The sequence below is a fragment of the Bolinopsis microptera genome, chromosome 12 (assembly GCF_026151205.1).
Source record: "Bolinopsis microptera isolate Bmic1 chromosome 12, MBARI_Bmic_1.0, whole genome shotgun sequence".
In the NCBI taxonomy this organism is placed as follows: Eukaryota; Metazoa; Ctenophora; class Tentaculata; order Lobata; family Bolinopsidae; genus Bolinopsis; species Bolinopsis microptera.
The window spans coordinates 5451073-5477974 of record NC_087083.1 but is presented as its reverse complement, the minus strand read 5'-3'; the positions used below and the strand labels follow the sequence as shown (position 1 = coordinate 5477974).

Here is a 26902-nt window from a genome sequence, read left to right as displayed (position 1 = left end):
GTATGTACATATACAGGGTGCTTCAAAAGTCTTGCAAGGATGTACTTTTTGGATAACTTGTTATCCATTTGTCTCAACTTCATTCTGTAAAGATTAATTAAATACTTTTCAAATTTTACAGAGTACAGCAATAAATTAATATAAAATAGAACCGTCCAAAATAAGAGGGGCACCCAAACAAGGTAGGAATAAAGTAGAAATAACATTCTTTTTAACTTGGACTTATACTCTTATACTAAAATTTGAATTCATATAATATTCCATTATTTGAAGTAGTTTTTGGTTAAAATTTTCCTCTTCAGATGATATCAACATTTTGTCTAGTCACAGACTCGCTCAAGCTGGACACTGACCACACCCTTCCAGAGGGTTCTATCCCTGTCAGCGGTCAGTTTTTAGCATCTTTCACTTTCACTTAGTTAATAGTTTCACTTTCACTTGGTTTCTATGACTTTTTCCTACAATTTAACAAGCCTGTTTTGCTTTTTAGATTCAATTTTTAGTTAATTTTTTCATCCCTTTTCACCGAATTTTCATTTAATTTTACTTTATCTTTAATACATGCACATAATCATAAATATAATTATCCCTCCAGAGTTTATCCACTGGTGCAACAACAGTTTGTCCATGTACAAGTTCCTATCTCACCTAAAGAACATAGTCTACATTGTATTCGGGGTTAAACCCGACCTCACCTTTAACATTATACGCCAGTGGATGGAAATGGAGGCTAACATGAATCTTATTACTGGTAAATGTTTATTGATTAGTTTAGAATTAACTGCTTCTGATTTAATCAATCAGCATGTACTTTTAATGAAATTGCTTCCAAACTTTCATCAGGTTTTCTACTATTGTTATTGTTTATCACATTGCTTGTAACAGGAAAGATGTACTACATTGCAAATAATGAGTGGTTCAAAGGATCGGGTGGGTTCGTTAACAACAGTCCTATCTTAGCTCCAGGACAAGTAAACGGTAAGGATCATATTCTCAATTACCTGCATACATTAAGGAATTTACTTGTCTTAAATACAAACCTGAAAGCAGAGGGCATCCGATTAAAACACCTTTTTTTGTAAAAGTAAAACATTTTAACTTGTAAAACTTGGCATTGTGACTTTATCCTTGTAGTTTGTAAGGTGTGTCAGATGGGTGATGATATCACCTTAACACCCTCTCTTTATAGGACATAAAACAGTACCCAGCATAACAAGAGAGGGAGGTATCACCTTAACACCCTCTCTTTACAGGACACAAAACAGTACCCAGCATAACAAGAGAGGGAGGTACCCTGAGAACTGGACTACTTCAGGGGGTCGACTATCAGATTATCTCGCAGGTCAGGATATTTTTAAATGTCTTCTCTAAATTAAGATCGTATGTTATTGATGCTAAGAAATCATTTGATTCATTTTTGGCACAATTATTCCAAATCACCTAAATCAAAAATTAATCACCCACAATAAGGTAGAGATGCGATTCTACATCGATTTCATGCAAAAATATTGAAGGCTGATTGGGTTATTTCAACTTTCGCGAATATCATGAACCAAGATACAGGCAATTATGTTCATTTTTGGCGATCTTTTCGCCTTAGTATCCACATTTCAACAGATATTGAGCTATATATCACAGATAGGATTATGTAGTTTAGATTTACATTTCTTATAAAGTTAGTTTCATTCAAAAATATATACAGTATATAATTGATATTTTATAATTGATATTTTACTAATTTATACTCCAAAATATATCTAAATTGGTGCGTAAATAATAAATATGGACGTATAGTTTTTGGCTTATAACTCAGCCATATTTGACATAACGTGATACCATCATGACTGATACATTTACTATAAATATAATTTTGGTAATACCAATATTTATCCATAAATTCTGAACTAATGAAGAAGCACATAATCTTGATATTTCCACACTAAGTCTCGCTTGAATGACTTAAATGTACATCTTTGTTGGGCATATTTTAATGTCGAAGCGTGTAATAAATGTTTATTTATTATTTTGTATTTACTGTAACAATTTGCAGGTTCTGTGGTGTACACTAGAAGACTGGTACGGCTGTGACACAGCAATATGTAGACGAGCCAGACTGACCCCTACTGGTACTGTTATCTTGGAACTATTCCCTCTCAAACTTAACTTCTACAAGTATTTATTAATTTCTTTGGTTAATCATTTTATTGATTTTATCATTATAATTATTTGATCTCTGCTGCAATTCTGTCGATGTGCGCTGTGCCGGCAACTTATTGTTTCCAATACTTTCAACACTACTTTATGGACACGTTCATTTGAGTTTGAGGATATTGGTAAACAAAAATGATAGCGTTTTCGACGATAGTGGCTTAATTTTGACATCTATTAACCTAGCACGTTCAGAAGTTCTGAACATTAGCCACGTAACCCATACTCCCATATGCACTGCTCAGAAAGAAAATCTATTGTTGTTAGGCACTATAATGGTTCAAATGTCACATTTTGTGTGACTTAGTTAACTGCAGTTGTCAAAATATCATTCCTTGGTCTGAAATATAGTAGATTAGGTCAATCTAACAATTATGATACAACATTGGTTAAAGGGCACGGATCGAACGGTTACAAGGCAATATTTGGGTAACTTTGTCACACTCAGAATACCATACCTCTATTCTACTATGAGATGTCCTCAAAAACCTTTTAACTCATTATTTGATGGTTGATCTACCAATCATAGCCCTAAAATATGTTGTTTCGAATAGTTAGCTAAAAAGACATGGCTTAAGTCTTACATTGAGGATGCTCAACTTGAAATTCCGGGTTACTCTCTGTTCAGAAGTGATAGAGAAGCTAGGGTTGGAGGTGGAGTTTTACTTTATACACATGATGAACTCCCCATAACTAACGTCCAGACATATGATGATAGATACTGTCAGGCTTTGATGTGTACCAGCGAATCTGAAAAGTCAATCATTTGTGTTCTATATCGCCCGCCCGAGTGTCCAGTTCCCAGTTTTAAATCATGTTTGGACTTCATTGACCAGTACATTGCCAGTGGCGATGGCGAATACCGGCTATCACTTCTTGGAGACTTTAATATTCCCCTCATTGGCTGGTCCACTAATTCTATCTTACCCGGTGGTTCCTCATGTTCAACTTACAGTGCAGCTCTTTTACTTGACTTCATGTCTGAGAATCTATGTACTCAACATGTGCTGGAACCCACCCGACTCAGAAATGTATTAGATCTGTACATTTCAAACTCAGAGGATCTAGTTTCTCACGTCTCTATTTCGGACACTCCACTATCAGATCACAGACGTGTAGAGATATTTTTGTCTTACAATCCTTGTTCTCCTACTCATTCAGATCCTCCGGATTTCATTGATTCTTCGTTTAGAAGCTTAGACTTTAATAAAGCAGATTTTTCATCGATCAATGACATGCTCTCATCTGTTGACTGGGCTCAACTCATCAACCTTTGCGACAAAGAGGATTTTCCAGAGCTATTCACTCTTATTACTCTACAAATCTGCCAGATTGGCTGTCCGAAGAAGATCCCTCCCAAAACCCAAACTCGCTCATCTGTGCGCATCCCCTCTCGCAGAAAACGAAAGCTTCAAACCCAGCTAGAGGCTGCAAAAATTAATCCTCATAGCCCTCCCACACAGATTGAATCTTTGAACCGGAAACTTGCTCTCGCTCATATGGATATTCGTGATGCCATCAACCAGGATCTCCTGTACCGTGAACAGCAAGCCGTAAGCAAGGTAAAAGAAAATCCCAAGTATTTCTATAGTTACGCTAAGAAATTTTCGAAGAAGAAAAGCAACATCAGCATGCTTTTTGATGGAAACGGTGCCATCAAATCAAATCCAAAAGATATTGCCAACCTCTTGCAGAATCAGTTCTTGTCAGTATTCAGTGATCCTTCGAAAACTCGGATCGACTCTGCTTCTTTCAGTCCCCCTCCAATCAAGCATCCTTTTACTGACGATATGCTGAATTTCTCCGTGGACGACATCATTAAGGCCATTGAAGACATCAAACCTAATGCTGCATCAGGTCCTGACGAAATTCCAGTCACCCTTCTCAAGAACTGCAAGAAAGCCCTAGCAGAACCAATGCACATCATCTGGTCCCGCTCTTTAGTTACTGGGGAGGTCCCTAGTTTCTATAAGTTCTCACACGTATTTCCTCTCCACAAGAAGGATAGTCGAGCCAAACCAGCTAACTACCGACCTATATCACTCACCTCTCATGTGGTTAAAGTATACGAGAGGGTGATAAGAAAAAAGCTGGTAAACTATTTGGAGATCAACAACCTCATATGTAGTAAGGCAGCACGGATTTAGATCTGGCCGGAGTTGCCTTACTCAACTTCTCCACCATTTTGATGACGTTTTGGATTCTCTGAGCAACAATTCAGATTTTGATTCAATATACCTCGACTATGCCAAGGCTTTCGATAAAGTCGATCACAAACTCCTACTGAGAAAGCTCCAACTCTATGGAATCCATCCTAAAATCATAAAGTGGATAGAATCTTTCCTCTCAGACCGGAAACAAGCAGTTGTTGTTGACGGTCATCTGTCCATCCTTGCACTGATAATCAGCGGAGTTCCACAAGGTACTGTTTTGGGGCCGATCCTTTTCTTGATTTTTATCAATGATATCGAACATTGTATCATGCACTCTATAATTCGATGTTTTGCTGATGACACTCGCATATCCATTGCTATCAAATCGGAGCATGACGTCAAGCTCCTCCAAGAAGATCTGCAAAATGTCATTGACTGGTCTGAAAGAAATAATATGGCCCTTCACAAAGACAAATTTGAGTACATGTGTCATAAATTCAACCACCAATATGTACTATCTGAACTTCCATTTGTGGTTGAACACTATCAATACTCAGTTTCCAAAGACACTATACTTGAGCCAATACATCAGCTCAGGGATTTAGGCGTCATAGTGTCAAGTGATCTCTCTTGGTCCCCTCACATACGAGCCATTGCAGATAAAGCTCGCCAAAAAGCATCATGGGTTCTCAGTGTATTTCACACACGATCTCACTCCATCATGCTGACGCTATACAAATCAATGGTTCGAAGTCTGATTGAATATTGCTGTCCATTATGGCATCCCTCAAAAATCAGCGATATCCAAGAACTGGAGAGTGTACAGAAAGCATTCACCGCCAGAATATCAGGAATGCGCGATCTCCACTACTGGGATCGCCTGGTCTATCTATCTCTGATGTTTCTTCAACGAAGGCGGGAGCGATTCATCATTCTCCATATGTGGAAAATCCTCCACGGAAAGACCAGCAATGATCTGAACGTTCTATTTGTTTCACGCCCAAGGCTTGGAAACCTTGCAGTAATTCCATCAAAACGTAGAACCAGTTCAACAGCAAACCTCACCTTGTTTGACAACTCATTTGCAGTTCAGGGACCTAAATTGTGGAATGCAATCCCCTACCATCTGAATGTCATTCAAGATCTAGAGCACTTCAAAGATAAGCTCACAAAGTTCATGTTGTCTCTCCCTGATAAGCCGCCGATCAGGGGATATACTCCTCCAAATACGAACTCTCTGCTGTGCTGGCGCAACGAGCGAGACTCTACTTCGCTATGGGGTGGTCAGAAGATGTGATGGCCCCGTCAATTTCAAGTCTTGACGAAACTCAACATAGGTCAGGTGGTTATTGGGAAATGAGGTAAATTCCGCCACAATATTTGGAATTTTAAATTTTGGGCGAATTATTTATATCTGATTTTGGTTTGAAAGGCGGGAAAACTTTGATGACAATGTAGTTGATGCAAGTTAAGATCAGTGTTTACATTGTCACAAAAAATGATACGAAATCGTAAATAGGTTAAAAATAATGGTTATAAAATGAAATAGTCTCTTATAATAACTCTTATAATAACTGATGTGACAAAGTAAACATGTCTTGCCCCTATTTTGAAGATCTATATATTCTATGACTCTATTAGCATTCAACATTCTTTCAGACAAAAATCGGTAGAATATTGTCCAGAACATCAGAGCTCAAGTTTAACAATTTTAGGTTAAATTTGTCAAAATCACTAAAAATGTGACAAAATTGACTTTTCCTGCCCCAACAATTTCAAGATAGTGTGTAAAAATTATCATAGGCTGCTTTATTACCTATATAAATCAATCCAAACTACGAAAAAGATCTGTTAATCTGATGACGATTATCTAACTCTAATAGTAACTGATGTGACAAAGTAAACATGTCTTGCCCCTATTTTGAAGATCTATAACTCTATTAGAATTCAGCATTCTTTCGGAAACGATTGGTAGAATATTGTCTAGAACATCAGGGCTCAAGTTTAACAATTTTAGATTAATTTGTCAAAGATGCTGAAAATGTGACAAAATTAACTTTCCCTGCCCCAAAAATATCAAGATAGTGTGTTATAATTGGCATAGGATGCTTTATTGCCTATATTAATCGATCCAAACTACGAAAAAGATCTGTTAATCTGATGACGATTACCTAACTCTTATAATAACTGATGTGACAAAGTAAACATGTCTTGCCCCTATTTTTAAGAGCTATACTTCTATTAGAATACTATGTAACTTTATCATCAATGAACTAGTTATTTTGCCAGCAAGGAGCTAACAGAGTTATAATAATTTTTGTGTGACGAAATTACCCTATTTTTGACCATGTTGCGGTAGTTTAATTGTGACACTGTTAACATATTGCCACCCGATAGTGATTTATGTGACTGGTGCGTGGTACTAGCAGTGTTGTTTGATCCATAGTTTGAATATAAGGGGTTTAAGCTGGTATATCATTATTTGTTTAATTTCACACATGTTCAGATATCATCAAGATTATGTGACAAAGTAAACTTGTTTGTACCTTCTGTGTTTTAATTCCTTACGACTATATGATATAATAACAATTCCTAGCACTTCCAGGCCATCAAATAAACCTACACTACTCAGCATTGCTTATCAGGGTGCCCTAAACATTCTTCACATGTTTTCTTAAATGTGTGACAGAGTAAACCTGAGTGCACCATCTAACGAAAAAAGTCATCAAATATGTAGGTAATGGTCATATGTACCCATCCAATCAACTGGACACTAAAAAATTTGGTCAAAAACGGCAGCAAGGGGTCCATATTTACTCCGTCACATGTTTATAGTGTGACAATGTAACCATTTCCGTGCCGGCCGTATTTAAGCGATATCTTATCACCTGATTAAGATATCGTTAAGTGACAAAGTTAGCCTAGAGGATGAAACGATTATCCTAACCATCAAGGGTTTGTGTAATTTCATAGTGTGACAAAGTCAACTACACTGTGCCTTTTAATAGGGTCACTTATATTTACCAATATCCTCAAACTCAAATGAACGTGTCCTTATAGCAAATAATTGAGTATCATTATGACGTAATGGGATGTAAGGTGCACATGCAGCTAGTCCATACCTTGGCTCCGTAATATGAAGGACTTGTTTTAATTCTAGATGAAAAGCTCGAATAGCGCCCTTGCTGAAAATTTTGGTGCCCCTACCAAATTTTTCCTATGACCTTGAAAAAGGAAAAAGACAAGCCATGTCTTTTTTGCACATCCTGTTTTCCAATATGCATGAAACATTAAATTTCTTATCGCTACCTTATCTCGAAATTTATAAATTGAATTTTACAATAATGCAAATTATGCCACTTTTTTTAGAAGATAAAAACGATAAGAATGTAGGGGTTCCGCTCCAAGAAAAGATTTTGTAACAAGGAATTGAAGAATTTAAATCTATTTAAAATGTTGGCAGTGAATTTGGATCAATTGCAAGTCATTGTCACCTCGGTAGCGTAGTTATCAGTAGTCGTAACGGTGAAGCGAGGGAAAGTTTGTTAACCATCGTATAACTAATAACTGCCCAATTAGTATTTCTTAGTCTGAAATGTAATACTATAATAATGATATGTTATTATATTGTATAGGCCCAATTTCCACGGCATAGGTAGTGGATGGGAATCTACTATCTAGTGTCCGCCTATCGTTGAGAAAACGGGCGCAATTCTTGCTTTATATTGTTATATATAATACTATATTATATTGCTATACATTGCTATTGTTCTATTTAGGCAGCCGAGACCGACCCACACGGCACAAGAAGCCCTCAACGCCCCTTCTATCCCTCTCAACCTGCAGTCCAGTATTGAGTTCAATGCAGTCTCTGATATTCCACGTCATGTACTCAGTTACACTGGGGTGTTCTATACTGATGATACGCTCAGTTCTATTATCGACTTCTTGAGGTGGGTTAAGGTTGTGGTGATGTCACATGGTGTTGTGGTGATGTCACGTGGTGTTGTGGTGATGTCACGTGGTGTTGTGGTGATGTCACGTGGTGTTGTGGTGATGTCACGTGGTGTTGTGGTGATGTCACGTGGTGTTGTGGTGACGTCACGTGTTGTTGTGGTGATGTCACGTGGTGTTGTGGTGACGTCACGTGGTGTTGTGGTGATGTCACGTGGTGTTGGGGTGATGTCACGTGGTGTTGTGGTGATGTCACATGGTGCAAAATGACAGACACAGTGTTTCATGAACAACGCTCCAGTGTTGGTATCTGACATTTTTACAAAAAACAAATAAATATGTCATTACTCTATTTAGAAACTACATAATATTCATACTGCTGATGATATATGTGATTTATCTCAGCACAAAGCTTAAACTGGGTCGTGAAGATCTCAGATTGTGGAAAATACTACCAAATCACAAAGTAATACTTCTGGACGAGACAGAGGATAAAACTCTTGATAGCTTAGGTGTTCAACATTTCAACAATATTCTGATTGAGGTAGTGCTTCAGTGGTATTCTTTATTTCTTTCTTACTAGTTTCTCCAAATTCTACAGACTTCGACAATCGACATAGTTGACATAAAAACAGCACAAAATTATAAGTACTAGAAACGTGTTTAAAGTTAAAAGCTTTATTCTAATTTATGTTCTAATTTCTCTTCGTGATCTAGCTCCGTACTGTACAAAGTATGGATTTTTATTTTACGATCATGACGTAATTTAAAATTGGTCGCCATACTTTTAAAAGTTCTAACATAGTTAATATTCAGGTGAGGAATACGGATATGAGTTGGCCGGAAGAAGTAGTGAACATCGTGACACAGAATCGTGTTATAGACAGGCGCGCGCCAACTGCACGTGTAAACGGGACAACGGGTCTTAACAACTTGGGCAATACTTGCTTTATGAACAGCAGCATTCAGGTGATGCTTTATCTTGAGTTTGATTTCACAGTTTTTATCATTCGATTTATCTCAAAAACGTTAACGCTTCCATTCTAAAGGTCCCATAGCCTCCCCAAAAATAGCTAAAACTTTAGATATCATCGAAACGAAAAATTCGATGAAATTAGAACTTAAGATATTAAGCCATAAAACACAGACAATATTTTGTTTAGACTTACCTTTCGTGTAAATTGAATTTCACTCAAAAATTAGACTCAATTTTCAGGGCTTCTTTTGAAATTATACAATAAATGCGTAGTGTTAGTTTGTTCACCACAATCGTTGCTGCAGTTTCTATTTTGGTGAAAGTTTGGGACGTTAATTAGATCATTGTCTGGTCAGCCTCTGTCGACTTTATATAGATTAAAGTGTAGGGAATTGAAATCTTATTAGCATAATGTTGTATCTCAGTATGTGGATGCTATGGGACCTTCAGCAATGCAAATGATATTGTGATGTTGACTTGATGAATCATTACTTAAATAGTAACATTCCTCTCTCTTTAAATAACATTCCTCTCTCTCAGTGTCTCAGTAACACCCGTGCTCTGACGGTATATTTTCTGAAGGAGCTGCACCAGAAGGAACTGAACCAGAATAATCCGGACAGCTTGAACGGTCTTCTAGCTCTTAGGTAAGTGAGTTAATTAAGTTGCTACCATTTGTGGTGTTTAATTGGTTTATCTTTTAAATGTAATTATCATTCTGGTGAATGGTCTCATAAGTCACAGTTATTATAATACACAGTTATGTACTTTCAGCACTACTTACAAAAAATAATTTAATTTACAGTATCCTCTCAGTCCCTCTCCTTAGGTGAACATTTCAAAGCCAGGTTAAATTTTGAAAAGTTCATGTGAAAAGATTATACTGAAGGAAATTTAACTGAAGAGAGGTTAATTTAACCTGTTTGAAAGTCCCTGAGAGCAATAAAATTGATCATTTTGCTCCAAATGTTTTGCCCCTCAGCCCTTGTGGTCTCAGGGTGATCGATATTTCGGTGGACACCTTGCCCTTTTGCCCCAGGCACATGACAGGGACCCTGATCATCTTGTCACAGCAAGCACATGGACAAATACCCAGAGAATTAATAATAACTTAAACTGATGTTGCAAAAACCTTTTTTGAATCTCTCGCAAAAAAAGCCAGGTTTAACAAATTTTAGCTTAGGTTAAGGTGTCACTTTTTAAACTTATTTTCACCTATGAATATGGAGAAGTACTTAGGGTGCATGTTCAAATCCCCATCGACTTCCTTGGATTGACTAACATTCCCGCTTATCATAATTCATTTTTCCGTTTAACATTATAGCTACACATTTCTGACGACTAGATTTTCAGGTACGGAACTCTAATAAAGAATCTGTGGAGTTGTTCATCACGTACGATAGCGCCTCTCAAGATGCGGTGGACTGTCGGCAAGTTCGCACCTCAGTTTAGCGGGTTTGGGCAACACGACGCACAGGAGTTGCTTGATTTCTTGTTGGATGGTTTGCATGAAGATCTAAACAGGTGATTATAATAAAGTAAAGTAAAATCCCGATTTACCGCGCCCCGATTTACCGCAAACCCTGATTTACCGCGGATGTTTCTTTTCCCCCAAACTCCGCGGTAAATTGGGGTTTTGCTGTAATAGATCTGGATACTGGTGGGGAGTGAGACCAATCAAAACCCAGAATCACTGTCACGTGTAATGAAGCTATTATTTTAACTGCCCATATCTATAAGCTCTATGAAAATGTTAAAGCTTAGAAAATGTATCCCACAATCAATTGATTATCATGCCAATTATTATCAATTGAATAACCAAATAGTTTGAAACTTTAATTTAAGTACAACTATCACCCTTCAGGATTACAACAAAACCGTACACACCAATGAAAGACAGCAACAACCGGTCCGATCTAGAAGTTTCTGTAGAGTTCTGGAACAACCACGTGGCACGCAACCGGTAATCTCTACTATAATTCAGAGAATTGTTTCTGTATGTAGAATGTATGTATGTACGACCGCCCACGTGCAAATTAGATGAAATATAGGAATTTAGGTAACAACCAAAACGTTCCATAGCAACGGTGTTTTAATGCACACATGCACATGCAAAGATTGTTTTAACGTCATTTTGATCGGTTTTGTGGTAATTACGTTGTGTTTAAAGTGTTTTATATTTAAATCGGCTGTATCTTCGGTTGAGATGGATATTTTTTGATGCGATTAAAACAGTCTTTCGAAGAAGACTACTAGCTTAGTCCCCGTTACCACGGGCTTTCTAGTCTCTACTATAATTCAGAGAATTATTTTTGTCTGTATGTATGTACGACCGCCCACGTGCAAATCAGACGAGAAATAGGAATTTAGGTAACAACCAAAAGGTTCCATAGCAACGGTGTTTTAATGCACACATGCACGTGCAAAGATTGTTTTAACGTCATTTTTATCCGTTTTGTGGTAATTACGTTGTGTTTAAACTTTAAAGTGTTTTATATTTAAATCGGCTGTATCTTCGGTCGGGATGGATCTTTTTTGATGCGATTAAATTTTTCTTTCAAAAAATACTACTAGCTTCGTCCCTGTTACCACGGGCTTTCTAGTTTTATATAAAGGAGGTAGTAATGATATTCTGCGCGGTATTAGGGAGCGATATAAGGGGCGGTAATAGGACCAATTATATAATACCAATTAGTGCAGCATTTCGAAAACGAGTGCAAAAAAAAGATATTCGCGCAATCATAGAAAATAAAAATGGATGTAGATTAATAGTGATAACAGTATCGTTATCAATTACTAAGACTGGAAGATTATGACAAACTTTTAACAGATTTACTAATGATGAACTAATTGATCAGGTCAATTATCGTGGATCTATTCCACGGACAACTTAAGTCGACCCTAAGATGTTGCACGTGTGGATTCACTTCAGTTACGTTCGATCCCTTCTCTTTCCTCTCCCTTCCCCTACCGGAGAATGAAAATGTCATAATCGAGGTTAGAAAAAGATGTTGCTTGTCACGTGACGTTATTATTATTTATTTTTAAAATATTCGGTCTTTTTATGTTATCTTTTTTTACAAAGACTAGCGTGAAGAAACTGCAATATGTCCTAAATGAAAGGATGGGGTTCATTTATGAAATACTGTTTTATGTATAAACACATGTTATATTATATAAAAATTATACATGTTATTAATAAAATCTCTGACCCAGGTATTCGTAGTGCGACTAGATCCCGACAATAAAACCACCCAATACTGCCTCTGGCTAAACAACGAATACACACTCAACCACGTCCGCAAACGCCTCATCGCCAAGATCCCCGCCATCAAACACCTCCTGTTCGTAGATGTGGAGAACAGCGTGGTTAAACGCATCATCGGCATCGACCAACCCCTCCACAACATAAACTTCCCTCTATACGCGTTCGAGCTGCCGGGAGAGGGCCCCAAACCTGACGACTACGTGGTGGTCTACTCACGTCATTACGTCACCATTGACAAGTACTTCTTCGACTGGCAGCACCGTCAGGTTAACTTGTTCGGGACCCCCTTTATTATCCCCACCATGGCGTCCCAGGATGTCAGCCAGTCTGTGACCATCAGGGAGCGGATTAGGAATTATCTGATTAAGATGTACGGGTTTGATGACGATTTTATTGATAATATGATGTACAATATCAATATCAATAAAGTGAAACAGGGCGGAAGGGACTGTTGTATTTGTCAGTGGAGAGAGCTATGTTATGGACACAAACTTCTCGATGATCCAGGTTTGAGTTATTTTCCTAATGGAATGGTTTGATCAGCTTGATACTATAATAGTGGACTAAATATCTTAATTTTCAGATATAATGTTTTAAAAGGCTAGTTTTCTAATTTTATCTATTGAAACCATTTGTTGTCCCGCAGATCTGGGAGATTGCGGTTATCTGACAGTTGATTGGAGTTCTGCTGTTGTTCACCTTATCAGGCAATATGATGACGATGTAACTATTCTTCAGGTAAGTCTAAGCTTAGATTAGAACAAATCATATATTCGTCTGATTATAGTAATATGTCTGTTGTCTACAAATATGCGAAATTTTATGCAATGCTTAAATCAGAATCATCCATAATTACGTTTATTTACTAATTTGAATGTAATATTTACAAATCGCTACGTCATGATACAATTAAATAGATCTAGCCAACTATTTACTTGCCCAAGTCTGTTGTATTACTTTGTAGTGATACGTATTAGGTTCTTAGTAAATTTAGTAAAGCACTTTGTTTTAAAATGAAACATGCAGATAGTCCATACTTCTTTTTTCTCGGCGATAAGAATTGCGGCAGTTTAGCCAAAATGTAATTAATCTTGATTAGCTTGCACAATGCACACAAAAACATGGATTTCACCAACAATAAATTTCAACCAATTTAAAAACAACTGTAATTGTCAATACATCAGCTATTATATTCATATTGTAAATATCCACGTTTTTTTCTAATGAACTAACTTTTCGAGTAAATTAATTAAATAAATACTGATACATATCAAGAGAAAGCTAGATTATTGAGTTTTATAATTCAGGATAGCAGCGTTAAAGAGGCGAAACTGAGGCAGTCACAGTCGGTCGACCTATCGCTTTGCCTGAAAGGTTTCACAAAAGAAGAGGAGATTGCTGAATGGTTTGGTTCATTATTCGTTCAAATTACTTGATAATCTATCATTTATACAATATCTGTTTGATCCTTTAAACGTTACCAAAAGTATTTTTCAATGTCCTGCATCTTGCTTGACGTATTTATTTGCTGGTCTTATTGGCGAATTTTCAAGGCTTGACTAGAAATTGACAGATTCTTCAATATCTGTAATAAGGGGTCGTTCACATATTACGTAATCACTTTTTGGACAAATTTAAACCCCTCCCCCCTCCGTGCTCAGTTTTATACATAGCTATTGTGTCAAAATTACACCAGCGTAATCATTTGGAAACCCACCCGACCCCCCCCTCCCCCCTCGGCTGATTACGTAATATGTGAACGTGACCCCTAATGTAACTCTTATCTTAACTCCTTATCTCCCTGATAAAGGTACTGTACACGGTGTTCTTCTCACAAGACTGCGATCAAGAAACTTGATATCTGGAAATTACCTCCTTTCCTCATCATACATCTTAAGCGGTTTTCCTTCCAAGGTTATTAAACCACCTGATTGATCCTGAATAAAGTGCCAAATATTTACATACCCGCCACTAGAGTATATCTTCCGTAAATAAATGGGATCCTTGCATGGTGATTGGTGAACTTTGCGAATATAATTACAGATTGGAAGATTATAGCTGTGCCACCTACCCGGGAACACAAATCGCATACAGGGCAGAGTGAATATATTTTTGACTTGAATTATAGCTTTTCTGGGGTGTGTACGGCCCTTGGATGTGGTTCCAAGTTGGGTTTAAGGTGCTATTTAGTTGTTCATATCATAGTGTCTATAAGTACGAGCAGTTTAGTGAGACCTCTGAAAGCTTATCTTCGTAAACTCTACAATGATGAAGGGAAATGTCTTCTGTGTCGTCCCGCCGTGAACTCCGAATGTTATTTACCATTGAACAATCGCGCGAAAAACGCGCAATCTCGACGCGTGCGAGCTAAGATCGATGCAATGTTTGTTTAAATCGAAACTAGAGGCACCGGAAGTTCAATTTCTAAGAAAACTTGTCCGATCGACCAACACTGAATCTTATCCATGATCAAAATACATGTATTACTAGACCACAAGCTGGTAAGAAGAATAATTGAACTATTTGCAGGTGGTAAATGGGTGAAGTGTAAACGAACGGTGTCGTTCCAAGACAGCTTCGACCCATCTCCATTCCTAGTTCAGTCAAGTAGGTGTAATCTTATATTATTGTCATTTGTGATGAATTTATGGTGAGGTATTTTTTATGTATCGACATTTGTCGCAAGAAGTTGTGAATCACTGATCATAATCATGCGATTTCCTAAAATCATACAAAAGAACTGTATCAAGGCTCGACCAGAATCCCGGCTTAATCCCGGTCCCGGTCAAAATCGGCCGGGATCAAACCGGGATTTTTCAAAATGTTTGCTTGTTTTTTGTTTTTATTGTGTGTACTAATTTCCTCAACTCCAATTTCCGAATTCATTTCGATTTAGGTCAGAGACTTCCTGAAAATATCTTCGCTTCTTTTATATTTTGAGGAATTGGTACTTTGTCTATTATCAAACTTCATTCACCACATCTTTCCAGGTCAGATAAGCTTGTCTGACAGGATGAGAACGGAAAGTGTAACACACAACACGGTGCTTGTCGAGGGTGACGGGGGTGATGATTATGATGAGGTGAGAGGTTTTCTTTTCAATCTTTCGTTGTTGACTTACTTTTCCTGAAGTCCTGCCTGGCAGTGAAAAATGTGATCCTGTCGGTGCTTCCTTGTTCCTGGTTTTTACTTTTAGTGGTTCCAACGCCCTGCCCCAGGACCTCGTGCTTAAGGGTCCTTGCCTATACAGTACAGTGGAGTGCCATATCTTTTCGTCATTTCTGAATGCTTGCATTTTTGCGCGCGAGTTTGGGTGCACGCCACGTGATATTGTTAGCAGTGAGTGTAATTACGAGTTTGGTAAATTTGTCTAGTGAAAGCCCAGACCCTATTCGGCATATCTACAGTAAATATTGTGGCCATGTGACACCGCTTAACTTTGGATCTTGACGACGGATATAATTTATCTTGATTGTCACCAGGTGTCAATAGCGAGTATGGACGATGACGAGGTCATGAACTCCAACAACCGGAACCCATTCGAATCCAGCAAGGACAGTTCAAGCTACATTACGAACAGTATGAAGTCTAATACCGTGAGTATATCTTTAGTCTGGTTTTGAGAAAATAATGTCTGATTTTCTGCTTTTTTGGAATTGAAGTTTTTGTCTAATGATGGTCTACCTACGCACTAACTTACCCAAATTCAACCAGCTTTACTTCTCTACTTTAAATTCCGTCCCCTCCATAACTTACTACTTCTTACTTCCAGACTTCTAAGAAAGCTAACGACATTCGACCATTCTACGACCTGTACGCGGTAACTTCTCACACGGGTCAAATAGGAGGAGGTCACTACATGGCATTTGCACTTAACCCAAATCGACAGTGGTACTACTACAACGATTCTCAGGTTAGAGGAGCTGATCATGAGTCTAGATGGGGGGGGGGGGGGGAGCCAATGACATAAAATGGAGAAGTGATTTCCCATTTTTTCCATAGAAAAAGTCTCCATTTTATGCCATTTAAAGATTGTGTTATTTTTTTCGGTTCATCGGTGATTTCACAACGTTGGAGGAAGGAAGAGGGGTTGGTGCCTAGCTTAAACTTAAATGATAAGCAACTTTATATTCATACTTCATCAAAGCCGAATATTTCATGTCGACAGAAAACTTTGTATCATCTGCGCAATCCTTATGCTTGAAGAATATTATGGCATGTACACTGTACATTTACATTATTTAAACGAACCATTAAAATTAAATCAAAATTGTATAACACTTCAAATCAAACCCATAGAAACATATTAATTTAGTATACAATCGTACAGTGAAAACCTTTTACAAATTTCGTGCCAAAATAATTTGAAGCAGCACTATCATGGAGAGCACCAGGACCGGCACGAACCCTCTGAGCGGTTTCCCTGGCAGCCACGATCCCTCAGGGGTTGGTAGTCCGAAGAAGTAACGTAGAGACTCACATTTGGTGATGAGATTGGTGATTGTTATGATAAGGACGGAGGTTATGATAAGCATTATCGGAAAAGTTCGCAGGTAAGGAACCCAAAGAGCTCCTGCGGCGAACGCAACCAAAAGTTGTAGATGAATCAGATAGAAAGGCATGGCCATCATTCTAAATTTCTTGTGCCAATCTCGAGGAGTTGTGAAAATTTCCCTCGCTAAGGCTATAGACCCGATAAGAAACAGCCACTGTCCTATGCCTCTCGTGAAGCCTCCAATTGAACTCGTAAAAATACGGGGGTCGTCATTATCTTCACCGGATATAACAAAACCAACACCAAACACTGAACAAAACACCGTTCCAACCAAGAAGCAACTCCAGCACCAAACCTTGCTGTGTTGTCTGATATCTCTCTCCGCCGCTGCTGTAGCGTAACCCATCAAGAAAATTACCAAGTAAGATAAGATAGGAAAGGATCGAAAGAAACCACCGTAAAGAAGATGAGCCGTCTCCACAACTCCTATCACTATGCCTGGTATGAGAGCAAGCCTGATTGGTCCACCTAAATACCATTTTACCGCAGAGACGAACTCTTCTGGAGTTAAAGCTGGCTTGAGGAGGAAATTCAGGCAGCAGAAGTACTGAGTGAGACCGCTAAATGGTTTCACTGTGCAGCAGCAGGCGGTGGAGCCACAAAATGACAGCGTGGTGGTCTCAGCAGTGTTGTGAGCTGGGTGAAATGTTCTGAACCAGAAAGTGAATACCTGGGTGAAGATAAAGAGGTACAAGAGAAACCAAGCCTGGTGAACCTGTGGAGACTTATAGAAGCCTCGTACGTACTCTAAGTAGGAGTTCTCTGCTAGGGGATAATCACGAGGAGCAAAGTAAGCAAGGGTAAAAGGGAGCTGAGTGACCGCACACAGGAACAGAGTTGGAACCAGAAGCCGGTGTACTCTCTCGTCCCTGAACTTAGTCTCCGATCTCCGGAACAGAGCAGAGTAAGCGTTCTGTCCGGACAGATAGAAGAACATGGGCATGTTCCAAGCGTGCATGAACCCAGTGAACCAATGCAGGATATATCCGAGGTAGATGGTAGTAAACGGATCCTCAGAGGTGGAAATGTTTGACATGTTCGGGTAGATTATTCCTGCGCGGGTCCCATTGGGCGTGTAGATGCGACACAAATGGAATAAATAGATACCGTACGTTAGAAATATCATGATCACGTCTACATCAGCTCTTCGCACTCGAGGCTTGTTTTCTTCGACCAGAGGGGCTGAAAAGAGGTAACTGGTCTCTGTGTAGCCAATAGTAGTTGGTGGCGTTTCTGGGTTTCCAGTGATCGCAGGGTGTGACTCTGCCATCTCCTATCTTTCGGTAAACAAACGAGATTTATAATTTGTGCAATTTGGATAGTGGCATATTTACAATCGATAAATTGAACCGAGAAGCCCGTGTAGACCTCTTTAATAGCTGATATTAGAAAGAACAAACATTTAACAGATAACAAAAACCAAACAAAATGTTAAGCGACAATATAAAAGATCTACACTAACTATTCAGTATTGAGTGGCGATAAACCACGTTTGTTCAGACTTGTACTTTATGCCATCTGTAGCTCCTTTGTTCTTCAATTAAAAGTTTGCCACTCCTTGCTATCAGGCTATTATACCTTTAGAAAGAGAATCGTTGTTTGTGCTCTTTATTGAGAAGGGGAATTATTAAAGTATAATTATAGAGACTGGTCAGGTCAAAAGCCTTAGTGAAACACCATACTTGGGGCTCAATACCTTCCGCACAGTCTTAAGCTGATGATTGTAACTGTTAGCTAGATAATAGATAAGTCGACAACGATGATGGAACTATGACGGAACGATGACAGAACGATGACGGAACGATGATGGAACTATGACGGAACGATGACAGAACGATGACGGAACGTTGACTAAATTCGAAACAGCTCATCAACTGCTTCGTTAAACACTCGTTATTTTGAGCAACTTGGAAACGACTGAGCCTTTACAGAGAGATGAGTTAAAAAGCAATACAACGCATATACTGTCACGTGACGTCCGGATATCACGTGAACATAATAACAAATTGCTAGAGCCTATAGATAATAAATATGGACTGTGGGAGAATATTTTATGATAAATTCTGAAAGATTCGGTATAGCTTCAGAGTATTGCTGTGTAACATCTTTGATGTAAAGCTATATTATTTAATGCACCACTAGGCTGGTATTGTGATATCTCAATAGCTCTACAAAATAATACGGAAATTACTTTACTGGTATTCAGCATTGGCCAGTGAGCTTGCGTGAATACTACAATATAGGGAGACAAAATAATTGGCGCGTCTGAAATTTATATGGTTATGGCTACTTTATGATGAGACCAACATTTTATATATTTTACAACTTCGGAATACCGAAATCATCCTCTGCGACCATTTGTGGATTTGTTTGTCACCATCGTAGACCATAATTTAATCAACCCACCGTTTTCTGAGGAATAATTGAGATACTTGAAACAGTCGGCTGAAGCCGAACCCATGTTTTTGTTGACAAATAAGCTTGACTCTTAAGGTATAATCAACTAATTAATCAAGGCATAATCAATATTATATCTAATACTCTCTCTTCGTATAATAGGCTCAATATCCTATACCATAAAGGTATTTAGGTATTATAACCTTCTGTAACCTTTATCACCGAATAAATGTTGCAAAACATTTGATATTTTGATTGGATGACAAAGACTGCGGATAATTCGGCATGTAGAATAAATGTAGGATAATTGAGAATACATCTCTACTCAATAGTAAATGCACATATCCTACAGTGAGATCTCCTTCTGTTCAGGCGTTGTCTTTAGTCATAAAATATCGGTGATCATTTATTTCGTCTGTTTAGAAACTTGTCAATGTTGGGGATGTGATCCATATTTTTTAAATCAATCATTTGAAATCACGAGGGGAGGGGAGGGGGGGGGGCGTGGCCAGGGGGGGGGGGGGTTCTTAGTCGGTATTATTGGTGGCAAGAAAGGAAGTTGTTGGACATCATATGTTCCGCCAGCAGCATTTGATGGCGGCAGGGGAGAAGGCCGCCACGACAAATACGTCGGCGTGAAAAAAGGCGCGAGATAAGTTCAACTGTATTATTATCTCATACGTTGTCATAATACTATCTCCGGATATTTTAGCGGTATAATAATTATATAAAGAATTAGAGTATTCCAAATATAATGCGTATAACTCGAACTGTCAGCACGCCTAGTTTGTAGTTACCTGGTTTGAAATTTGAATACATCTTACAGATAATTGTGTTGCTTTTGTTAGATCACTTGCACTGGTACGTGTTTAAGATGATTATTATGGTACTGAATCTTTTTTAAACCGATCTGAACGGATCTATCGACCGACCTTTATGATCGACTGATGGAGAAAACTTTACGTTTTCAACAGCTGCCTATATCATTATGTCAATCTTTGCATTAAATAGATTTTTTCCAAGCTCAGTAAGTGTACTGAATACCGATTCATAACGATACTGGGGTTTACAAGTTATTGTTTTGTATCATTAAATATAATCTTTTAATTCCAGTTTGTCCTATGAAGCTTGTTGAATACAATTGTGACAAAATTTGCGTCATCTGCCTACCATTATCAACTAAATTTACATTATTTGGAGAAGGGTTCAAGATGGCTGAATCTCCCCCGAAGATGGATGAATCACCGCCGATTACAAGCGTAACTACAAATGGCTACACCGAGACCAGCTACATCCTCTCCAAGAGTTCTGCAGACGAGGAGAAGGCCCTGGAAGAGGAACACAAACCGCCCGGCAGAAGAGCAGATATTGATGTGTTGATGATATTCCTAACTTACGGTATCTACTTGTTCCATCTTTGCAAAATCTACACACCTACTGGTAACCTCCACCATGAAGTGCGCTACCAATACTTGATAAACTCGTCTACCTCGGAGGATCCCTTCACCACTATCTACCTCGGGCCCATCGTACATTGGTTCACTGGGTTCATGCACGCTTGGAACATGCCTATGTTCTTCTATTTGTCCGGACAAAACGCTTACTCTGCTCTGTTCCGGAGATCGGAGACTAAGTTCAGGGACGAGAGAGTACACCGGCTTCTGGTTCCAACTCTGTTCCTGTGTTCGGTAACTCAGTTCCCTTTCACCATGTCTTACTTTGCTCCTCGTGATATTCCTCTAGTAGAGGAATCATATTGGGAGTACGCAAAAGGCTTTTATAGATTTCCATACTTTCATCAGTCATGGTTTCTCTTGTACCTCTTCATCTTCGCCCAATTATTCACTTTCTGGTTCAGAACATTTCATCCAGCTCACAACACTGCTGAGACCACCACGCTGTCATTTTGTGGCTCCACTACTTGCTGCTGCACAGTGAAACCATTTAGCGCTCTCACTCGATACTTCTGCTGCCTGAATTTCCTTCTCAAGCCAGCTTTAACTCCAGAAGAGTTCGTCTCTGCGGTAAAATGGTATTTAGGTGGACCAATCAGGCTTGCTCTCATACCAGGCATAGTGATAGGAGTTGTGGAGACGGCTCATCTTCTTTACGGTGGGTACTTCCGATCATTTCCTATCTTCTCTTACTTGGTAATTTTCTTGATGGGTTACGCTACAGCAGCGGCGGAGAGAGATATCAGACAACACAGCAAGGTTTGGTCCTGGAGTTGCTTCTTGGTTGGAACAGTGCTTTGTTCAGTGTTTGGAGTCGGTATCGTTATTTACGGTATAAGTAGTAAAAGCAATGAAAATAACCAGGCGTTTACAAGTTTGATAGGCATGGTTATCTATGGTGAAGACACTCATAAAAACCGTTTTATAACAGGTTTATTAGGTGGCTTCACGAGAGGCATGGGACAGTGGCTGTTTCTCATCGGGTCTATAGCCTTAGCGAGGGAAATTTTCACAACTCCCCAGGATTGGCACAAGAAATGCAGAGTAATGGCTATGCCTTTCTATCTGATTCATCGACAACTTTTGGATGCGTTCGCCGCAGGAGCTCTTTGGGTTCCTTACCTCCGAACTTTTCCGATAATGCTTATCATTACCTCCGTTCTTATCATAACAATCACCTACCTTATTACCAAGTCCGGATCTCTACGCTACTTCTTTGGTCTGCCTACTCCTGAAGGATCTTGGTTGCCAGGGAAACCCCTCAGAGGGTTCCTGCCGGTCCTGGTCCTGACTGGGGTGTTGACGCTACAAATTACTTTGGCACGGAATTTGTAAACGTGGGATGGTCTCCATTTACAATAGTATATTATACCAGTGCAGTATGTTTGTGAATTTTATTGGAAGCTTTGAAGTGTTGAAGTGTTTTAAGTGTGATGACTGTCAAAGTGTCGACCACTAGGTACTTGGACGAACAAGTGTACCCGAGATGTTTTAATTCTTACACTGTTAAATACGTTTTTTTTGTACACCCACATTCTTTACATTACAATAGCATTCTTACAATAACAATTCGATTACAATAACATTCTTGTCTCCTACACATACCTAATTATACAATAGGGGCTCACCTTACAGTTTCCTCTATTCATTAATTTTCTGTTTGTTTCGTGTATCATCAACACTCTGTGAGTTTCGAGTCTTTTGTAATATGGCAGTGAACTATGAGAGTAAGGACGAACGACCGTACGCTGATGGGAGGGAAGCTAGAATCTGGCATTTGTACGTTGGTGATGTGGACGCTCGACTCTCAAACTACAAAGGAACCCTCCTGAAGATCCTTGAGGAGCGATCTGTTCTGACGGTGTATGATTGTGCTTGTGGAACTGGGATTGACAGTGTGATGTTGCTAGAGGAGGGGTACAAGGTGGTTAGTACTGATGCAGAAGATTATTTCCTTGAAAAAGCACGGCAAACAAAGCAGAAGCGTGAGGAATTGGCTGATTGGCAGATCGGGTTTGGAGACTGGCTAGATCTGAAGTCAGCAGAGGTTGATCACCCAGCAGTGGGGTATGATGCTATCGTCTGTATCGGTAATTCCTTCTGCACACTTCCAGACTTCGAAGGAGGGAACAAAACACTTCTCAAAGCTCTTCAAAACTTCAAGGATTTGTTGAAGAAGGGTGGGATATTAATTATTGATCACCGTAACTACGATTACACTTTAGTTCATAAAACATTTCCTCCAAATTCACACGGAAATATTTACTACAATTCAGACAGGGTATTCAACATCAAAGCAGATCTTATCGAGAAGGAAGAAGTGGCAGCTAAGATGACCTTCAGATCATGGGATGTGGACGTATCTGGCACTGAGCTGGAGGGGGACTCAGATATTAAGTTGATGGAAAGAGATGGGAAGATGGTTCCTACATTGGAGTTGAATAACATCCCCATGTACCCTCACACTTTAGATGGGTTTACTGCCTTGCTTAAAACAGTTTTTGGAGAGGAAGCTGAGCATCGGCTGCTGCCAGATTTCAGGGAGAATGAACAGGAGGACTTTGTGCCTAACTATTGGATTCACGTCATTGTGAATGAATCTTAATAAGATTGTGATTGTATTGGTTTACCGTTTATGTTGTTTTAAGCTCTTTCTGAAGAAATTAGTTTTAGAATTTTTAATGAAATCGCGAAGAATTCACCAAAAACCCTAATTGAAAATCTTGCAGTTTAAACATTAAATCAAGTCTTCAGATGTCAGAAATCAATGTATAAAGTTGTTCTGTAATTTCAAATAGACTATAAAATCACTTCGTAAAAACACATAGATACATAGTGATCGAAATTTATCATTGAATGATAATTTTTCATAAGTCATAAGTCATGAGTAAATAAGTTTATAAGTAAGTATAAATTATACTTTATGAAATCTCGCCAACTAAATAGAACGTGAATATTTCATAATGCTGCAAAAAATTAAAAATTCTCCTCCAGGTTGATTCTAGTTCAAATTTACAACTATTACATATTATTATTAATCCCCTTGAGAAGATATCACTCCAATCCTGCTAATCACCGGCTGGAACTGAAGCCACAAAGTAGGAAGTAGCTACGTTATTCAATCTCACTGTTAAAGATAACTCCGTGTGAACTGTGAAGATACAAATTTGACGAACGAACTTTAAAATTAACGTAACAAACGAACTTAAATTTTACGTAAAATATTTTATATCTGCTGAAACTCCTTTTTAAATATGGAATACCCCGGTAGTTTGATTGTTACTCTGAAAATTCAGTCATGTATTGTTACACCCACATTCGATAACATTATTTGATCGTTAGTACACAAATCTCACTTTACCTCTACTAATTAACAATCCTTGTTTTAGTTTATATTGAATTTTGTTATGGTCCCGTTATGGTTGTTTACTAGACAAGTAGAACTAGAAGAATACACAAATTTGACGAACGAACTTTTACGTGACGATATCACTGATTAAGTGACGAGATCAAATATCCGCTAGATTTTAAAATGGTCATTCCCCCCAGTTCCATGGCCGGATATTATGCCAAATTATTAGACGGAGATCGTCTACTGATATTTCTCCGGATATTTCTCCGGTTTGCAGTTCCATAACCTCATACATTACATTACAATCAGTATGCTCCTCGGAGTATCACAAAAACTTAATAGTGCAGCTGTGTGTTTTCAAGGTTTCTATCTGAAGGTGGTCCGTATAATTTGATTACACGTACAAATTGCATTCCTGAAAAATACATTATATCGTAGTTCGTACATTAATAGGATTCATTATAATTTAACCACACTGGGCCCTGCTTTTTTATTTTATTTCTGTCTGAACGTCAGAGACTTTTTATCTGAGGTTAGTCACGGGGCTGTCTTACAGAAGGTATTGAAGGGTGCTAAGGAAAATGTTACAATGGGAGCGTTCATATATTAAGAAATCAGCCGAGGGAGGGGGGGGGGGGTTTCCAAATGATTACGCTAGTGTAATTTTGACACAATAGCTATGTGTAAAGCTGATTACGGAGGGGGCAGGGGGGTTAAAAATTGTCTAGTAGTAATAAGATGGAAGTAAAATACATTAGTTTTTAGTTTACACACCGTGCACATGTCACATGACATATCTAGACCCAGCTACTACGATCTCTAAAGTCCTTCTTCTTCACCGTTTCACCATTAGTAACCAAACTAACCACATTAGTAACCAATTTAACCATGTCATTAGTAACCAAACTAAACACATTAGTAACCAAACAAACCATGTTATTAGTAACCAAACTATCCATGTCATTAATAACCAAACTAACCATCCTTTACTTTTTTGCTTAGCAAAAATGGTGAATGGAAACAATTTGGACCAACAACAAGTGTCAAAATCGCAAAATAAATAAATATTGTTGTCCCTCTTACGTGTTAGTATAACCCTTGTATGACACAGGTGAAGAAAACAACAAAGAAACGTGTATTATCAGAACCTGCTTACATCTTGTTTTACGAGAGGAAGAACTTAAGGCTGGACGATCTTCTTCCCAGGTTATTTATTACCTAACTCATCATAAAAAATCGAAACGTATTTATAAATACCTTATTTACGAGTGTAGTGAATAGTGGTAAATATCATGATACTTAATTTCAGCTACGGCGATCTGGATCAATACGACGACACACATTTTGACTACGATGCAAGTATCATAATGAAAGATGTCCTTGAAAATGCGGATCGTACTGACAAACGGAATTTCTGTTCTTTGCAGTGACAAGTTTTTGTGGCTTCTGTTTTATTGGGGATGAAGAAATTTTCGTTGTTGTGTTTGAGTTTGAAAATGGTAAATCGGAATATTGAGAATTGTGGTGGGATTGGAAATATGATAATTAAAATTGTTGGACAATTAAGATCAAGTAATTAAGATTAGTTAATTAAGATTATTGGTAAGAATAAACTATAAGTCACGTTAATTTATGAATCGGGGCATTATAGCCAGAAGAAATTTACCATTTGATTAGTTTAATAACTGTTTAAATATGATACAGTTAGTACAGTACACCCGATTGGAGTTTTGAATCTGAATTTTTAAACATGATCAGGGCAAGTAAAAAACTCCTGGTATATCGGGTTTTTCGGAGGAAATTTAAAATTAATTGGTTCGATCTATGGTCAATATTTAGCTGATACATAACTTTCATTTTCAATCCTTAACTCTTATCCTGGAATGTATCATGTATTTAGCTTTTTATCAAAATGACAGAATTTAGAATTTATTAAATTGTTATAATTATAGAGTTTGGTCTTAAAGCTTTAGTCAGACTGAGTAAATAATTGTGAATTGTTTCGAAGCACATAATCATTTTTTTCAGAATTTTCACATTTTATAGAATTATTTGTCAATCTTTCACATTTTGATATCAGTATAATTGTTGAATGTTGGGTCCATCCTGCAGAAGAATCTCGTGCCCCAGGACTCTTATCTAAACACAGTTACCCAAGTGTTAATTTGCCTTTTCATCTAAGAGATAACTTTTGAGTGATTTTTATAATTTTTTACATTTTTACTGAAGTTTATAATCAAAGGCGCTGGATGCCTATGAAGATTTTATAATGTAACTTTAATTCGATGAATATGTACTGATTGTATACTTACTTTATATTATATGAAGTTTAACCGAATTTGTGACAGTTTGTGGTTTATGATAAAACAATGTATGATAAATAAATTTTCAAAAAAGAAACATCATTGATCAAGGGTTCTAATGAAAACTCTGCCGTTTTCTGACAAAAGTGCTTAAGTAACACAAGGTTCATTTTGTGCAAATTGACTTTAAAGATTTCAATTCTGTAATTGCTCTGGGCTAGCTACTGTCCAATTTAAACTGCACCCACTATGTTTCAAAGGTACTTTGTCGACTTTTGAGAC

General features: G+C 38.1%; 2 protein-coding genes across 3 annotated transcripts in view; both read left to right on the top strand.

The window, feature by feature from the left end:
- The window catches only part of LOC134824584 (ubiquitin carboxyl-terminal hydrolase 32-like), a 29066-nt gene extending 2411 nt beyond the window's left edge, over positions 1 to 26655 (top strand). The window contains exons 7-28 of one of the 2 annotated variants that reach the window (XM_063836490.1): positions 303 to 387; positions 596 to 751; positions 886 to 978; positions 1254 to 1342; positions 2051 to 2172; positions 8141 to 8314; positions 8721 to 8859; positions 9132 to 9284; positions 9832 to 9938; positions 10645 to 10815; positions 11156 to 11254; positions 12150 to 12288; positions 12508 to 13066; positions 13206 to 13297; positions 13867 to 13964; positions 14370 to 14473; positions 15089 to 15166; positions 15550 to 15641; positions 16042 to 16155; positions 16332 to 16472; positions 25429 to 25523; positions 25627 to 26655. In XM_063836490.1, coding sequence (XP_063692560.1) covers positions 303 to 387; positions 596 to 751; positions 886 to 978; positions 1254 to 1342; positions 2051 to 2172; positions 8141 to 8314; positions 8721 to 8859; positions 9132 to 9284; positions 9832 to 9938; positions 10645 to 10815; positions 11156 to 11254; positions 12150 to 12288; positions 12508 to 13066; positions 13206 to 13297; positions 13867 to 13964; positions 14370 to 14473; positions 15089 to 15166; positions 15550 to 15641; positions 16042 to 16155; positions 16332 to 16472; positions 25429 to 25523; positions 25627 to 25747 — 3021 coding nt within the window. In that variant the 3' untranslated portion in view covers positions 25748 to 26655. The remainder of the gene's footprint in view (positions 1 to 302; positions 388 to 595; positions 752 to 885; positions 979 to 1253; positions 1343 to 2050; positions 2173 to 8140; positions 8315 to 8720; positions 8860 to 9131; positions 9285 to 9831; positions 9939 to 10644; positions 10816 to 11155; positions 11255 to 12149; positions 12289 to 12507; positions 13067 to 13205; positions 13298 to 13866; positions 13965 to 14369; positions 14474 to 15088; positions 15167 to 15549; positions 15642 to 16041; positions 16156 to 16331; positions 16473 to 25428; positions 25524 to 25626) is intronic. The other variant, XM_063836491.1, reaches the window with a different exon arrangement.
- Positions 22514 to 23628, top strand: LOC134824273 (glycine N-methyltransferase-like). Its single transcript, XM_063836073.1, has one exon. It carries the CDS (start codon positions 22674 to 22676, stop codon positions 23568 to 23570), a length of 897 nt encoding a protein of 298 aa, XP_063692143.1. The 5' UTR covers positions 22514 to 22673; the 3' UTR covers positions 23571 to 23628.
- Positions 26656 to 26902: the final 247 nt, after the last annotated feature.

Excerpts from the sequence above, each read along its gene's own strand:
- LOC134824273 (XM_063836073.1), top strand. The coding sequence starts at position 22,674 with ATGGCAGTGAACTATGAGAGTAAGGACGAACGACCGTACGCTGATGGG.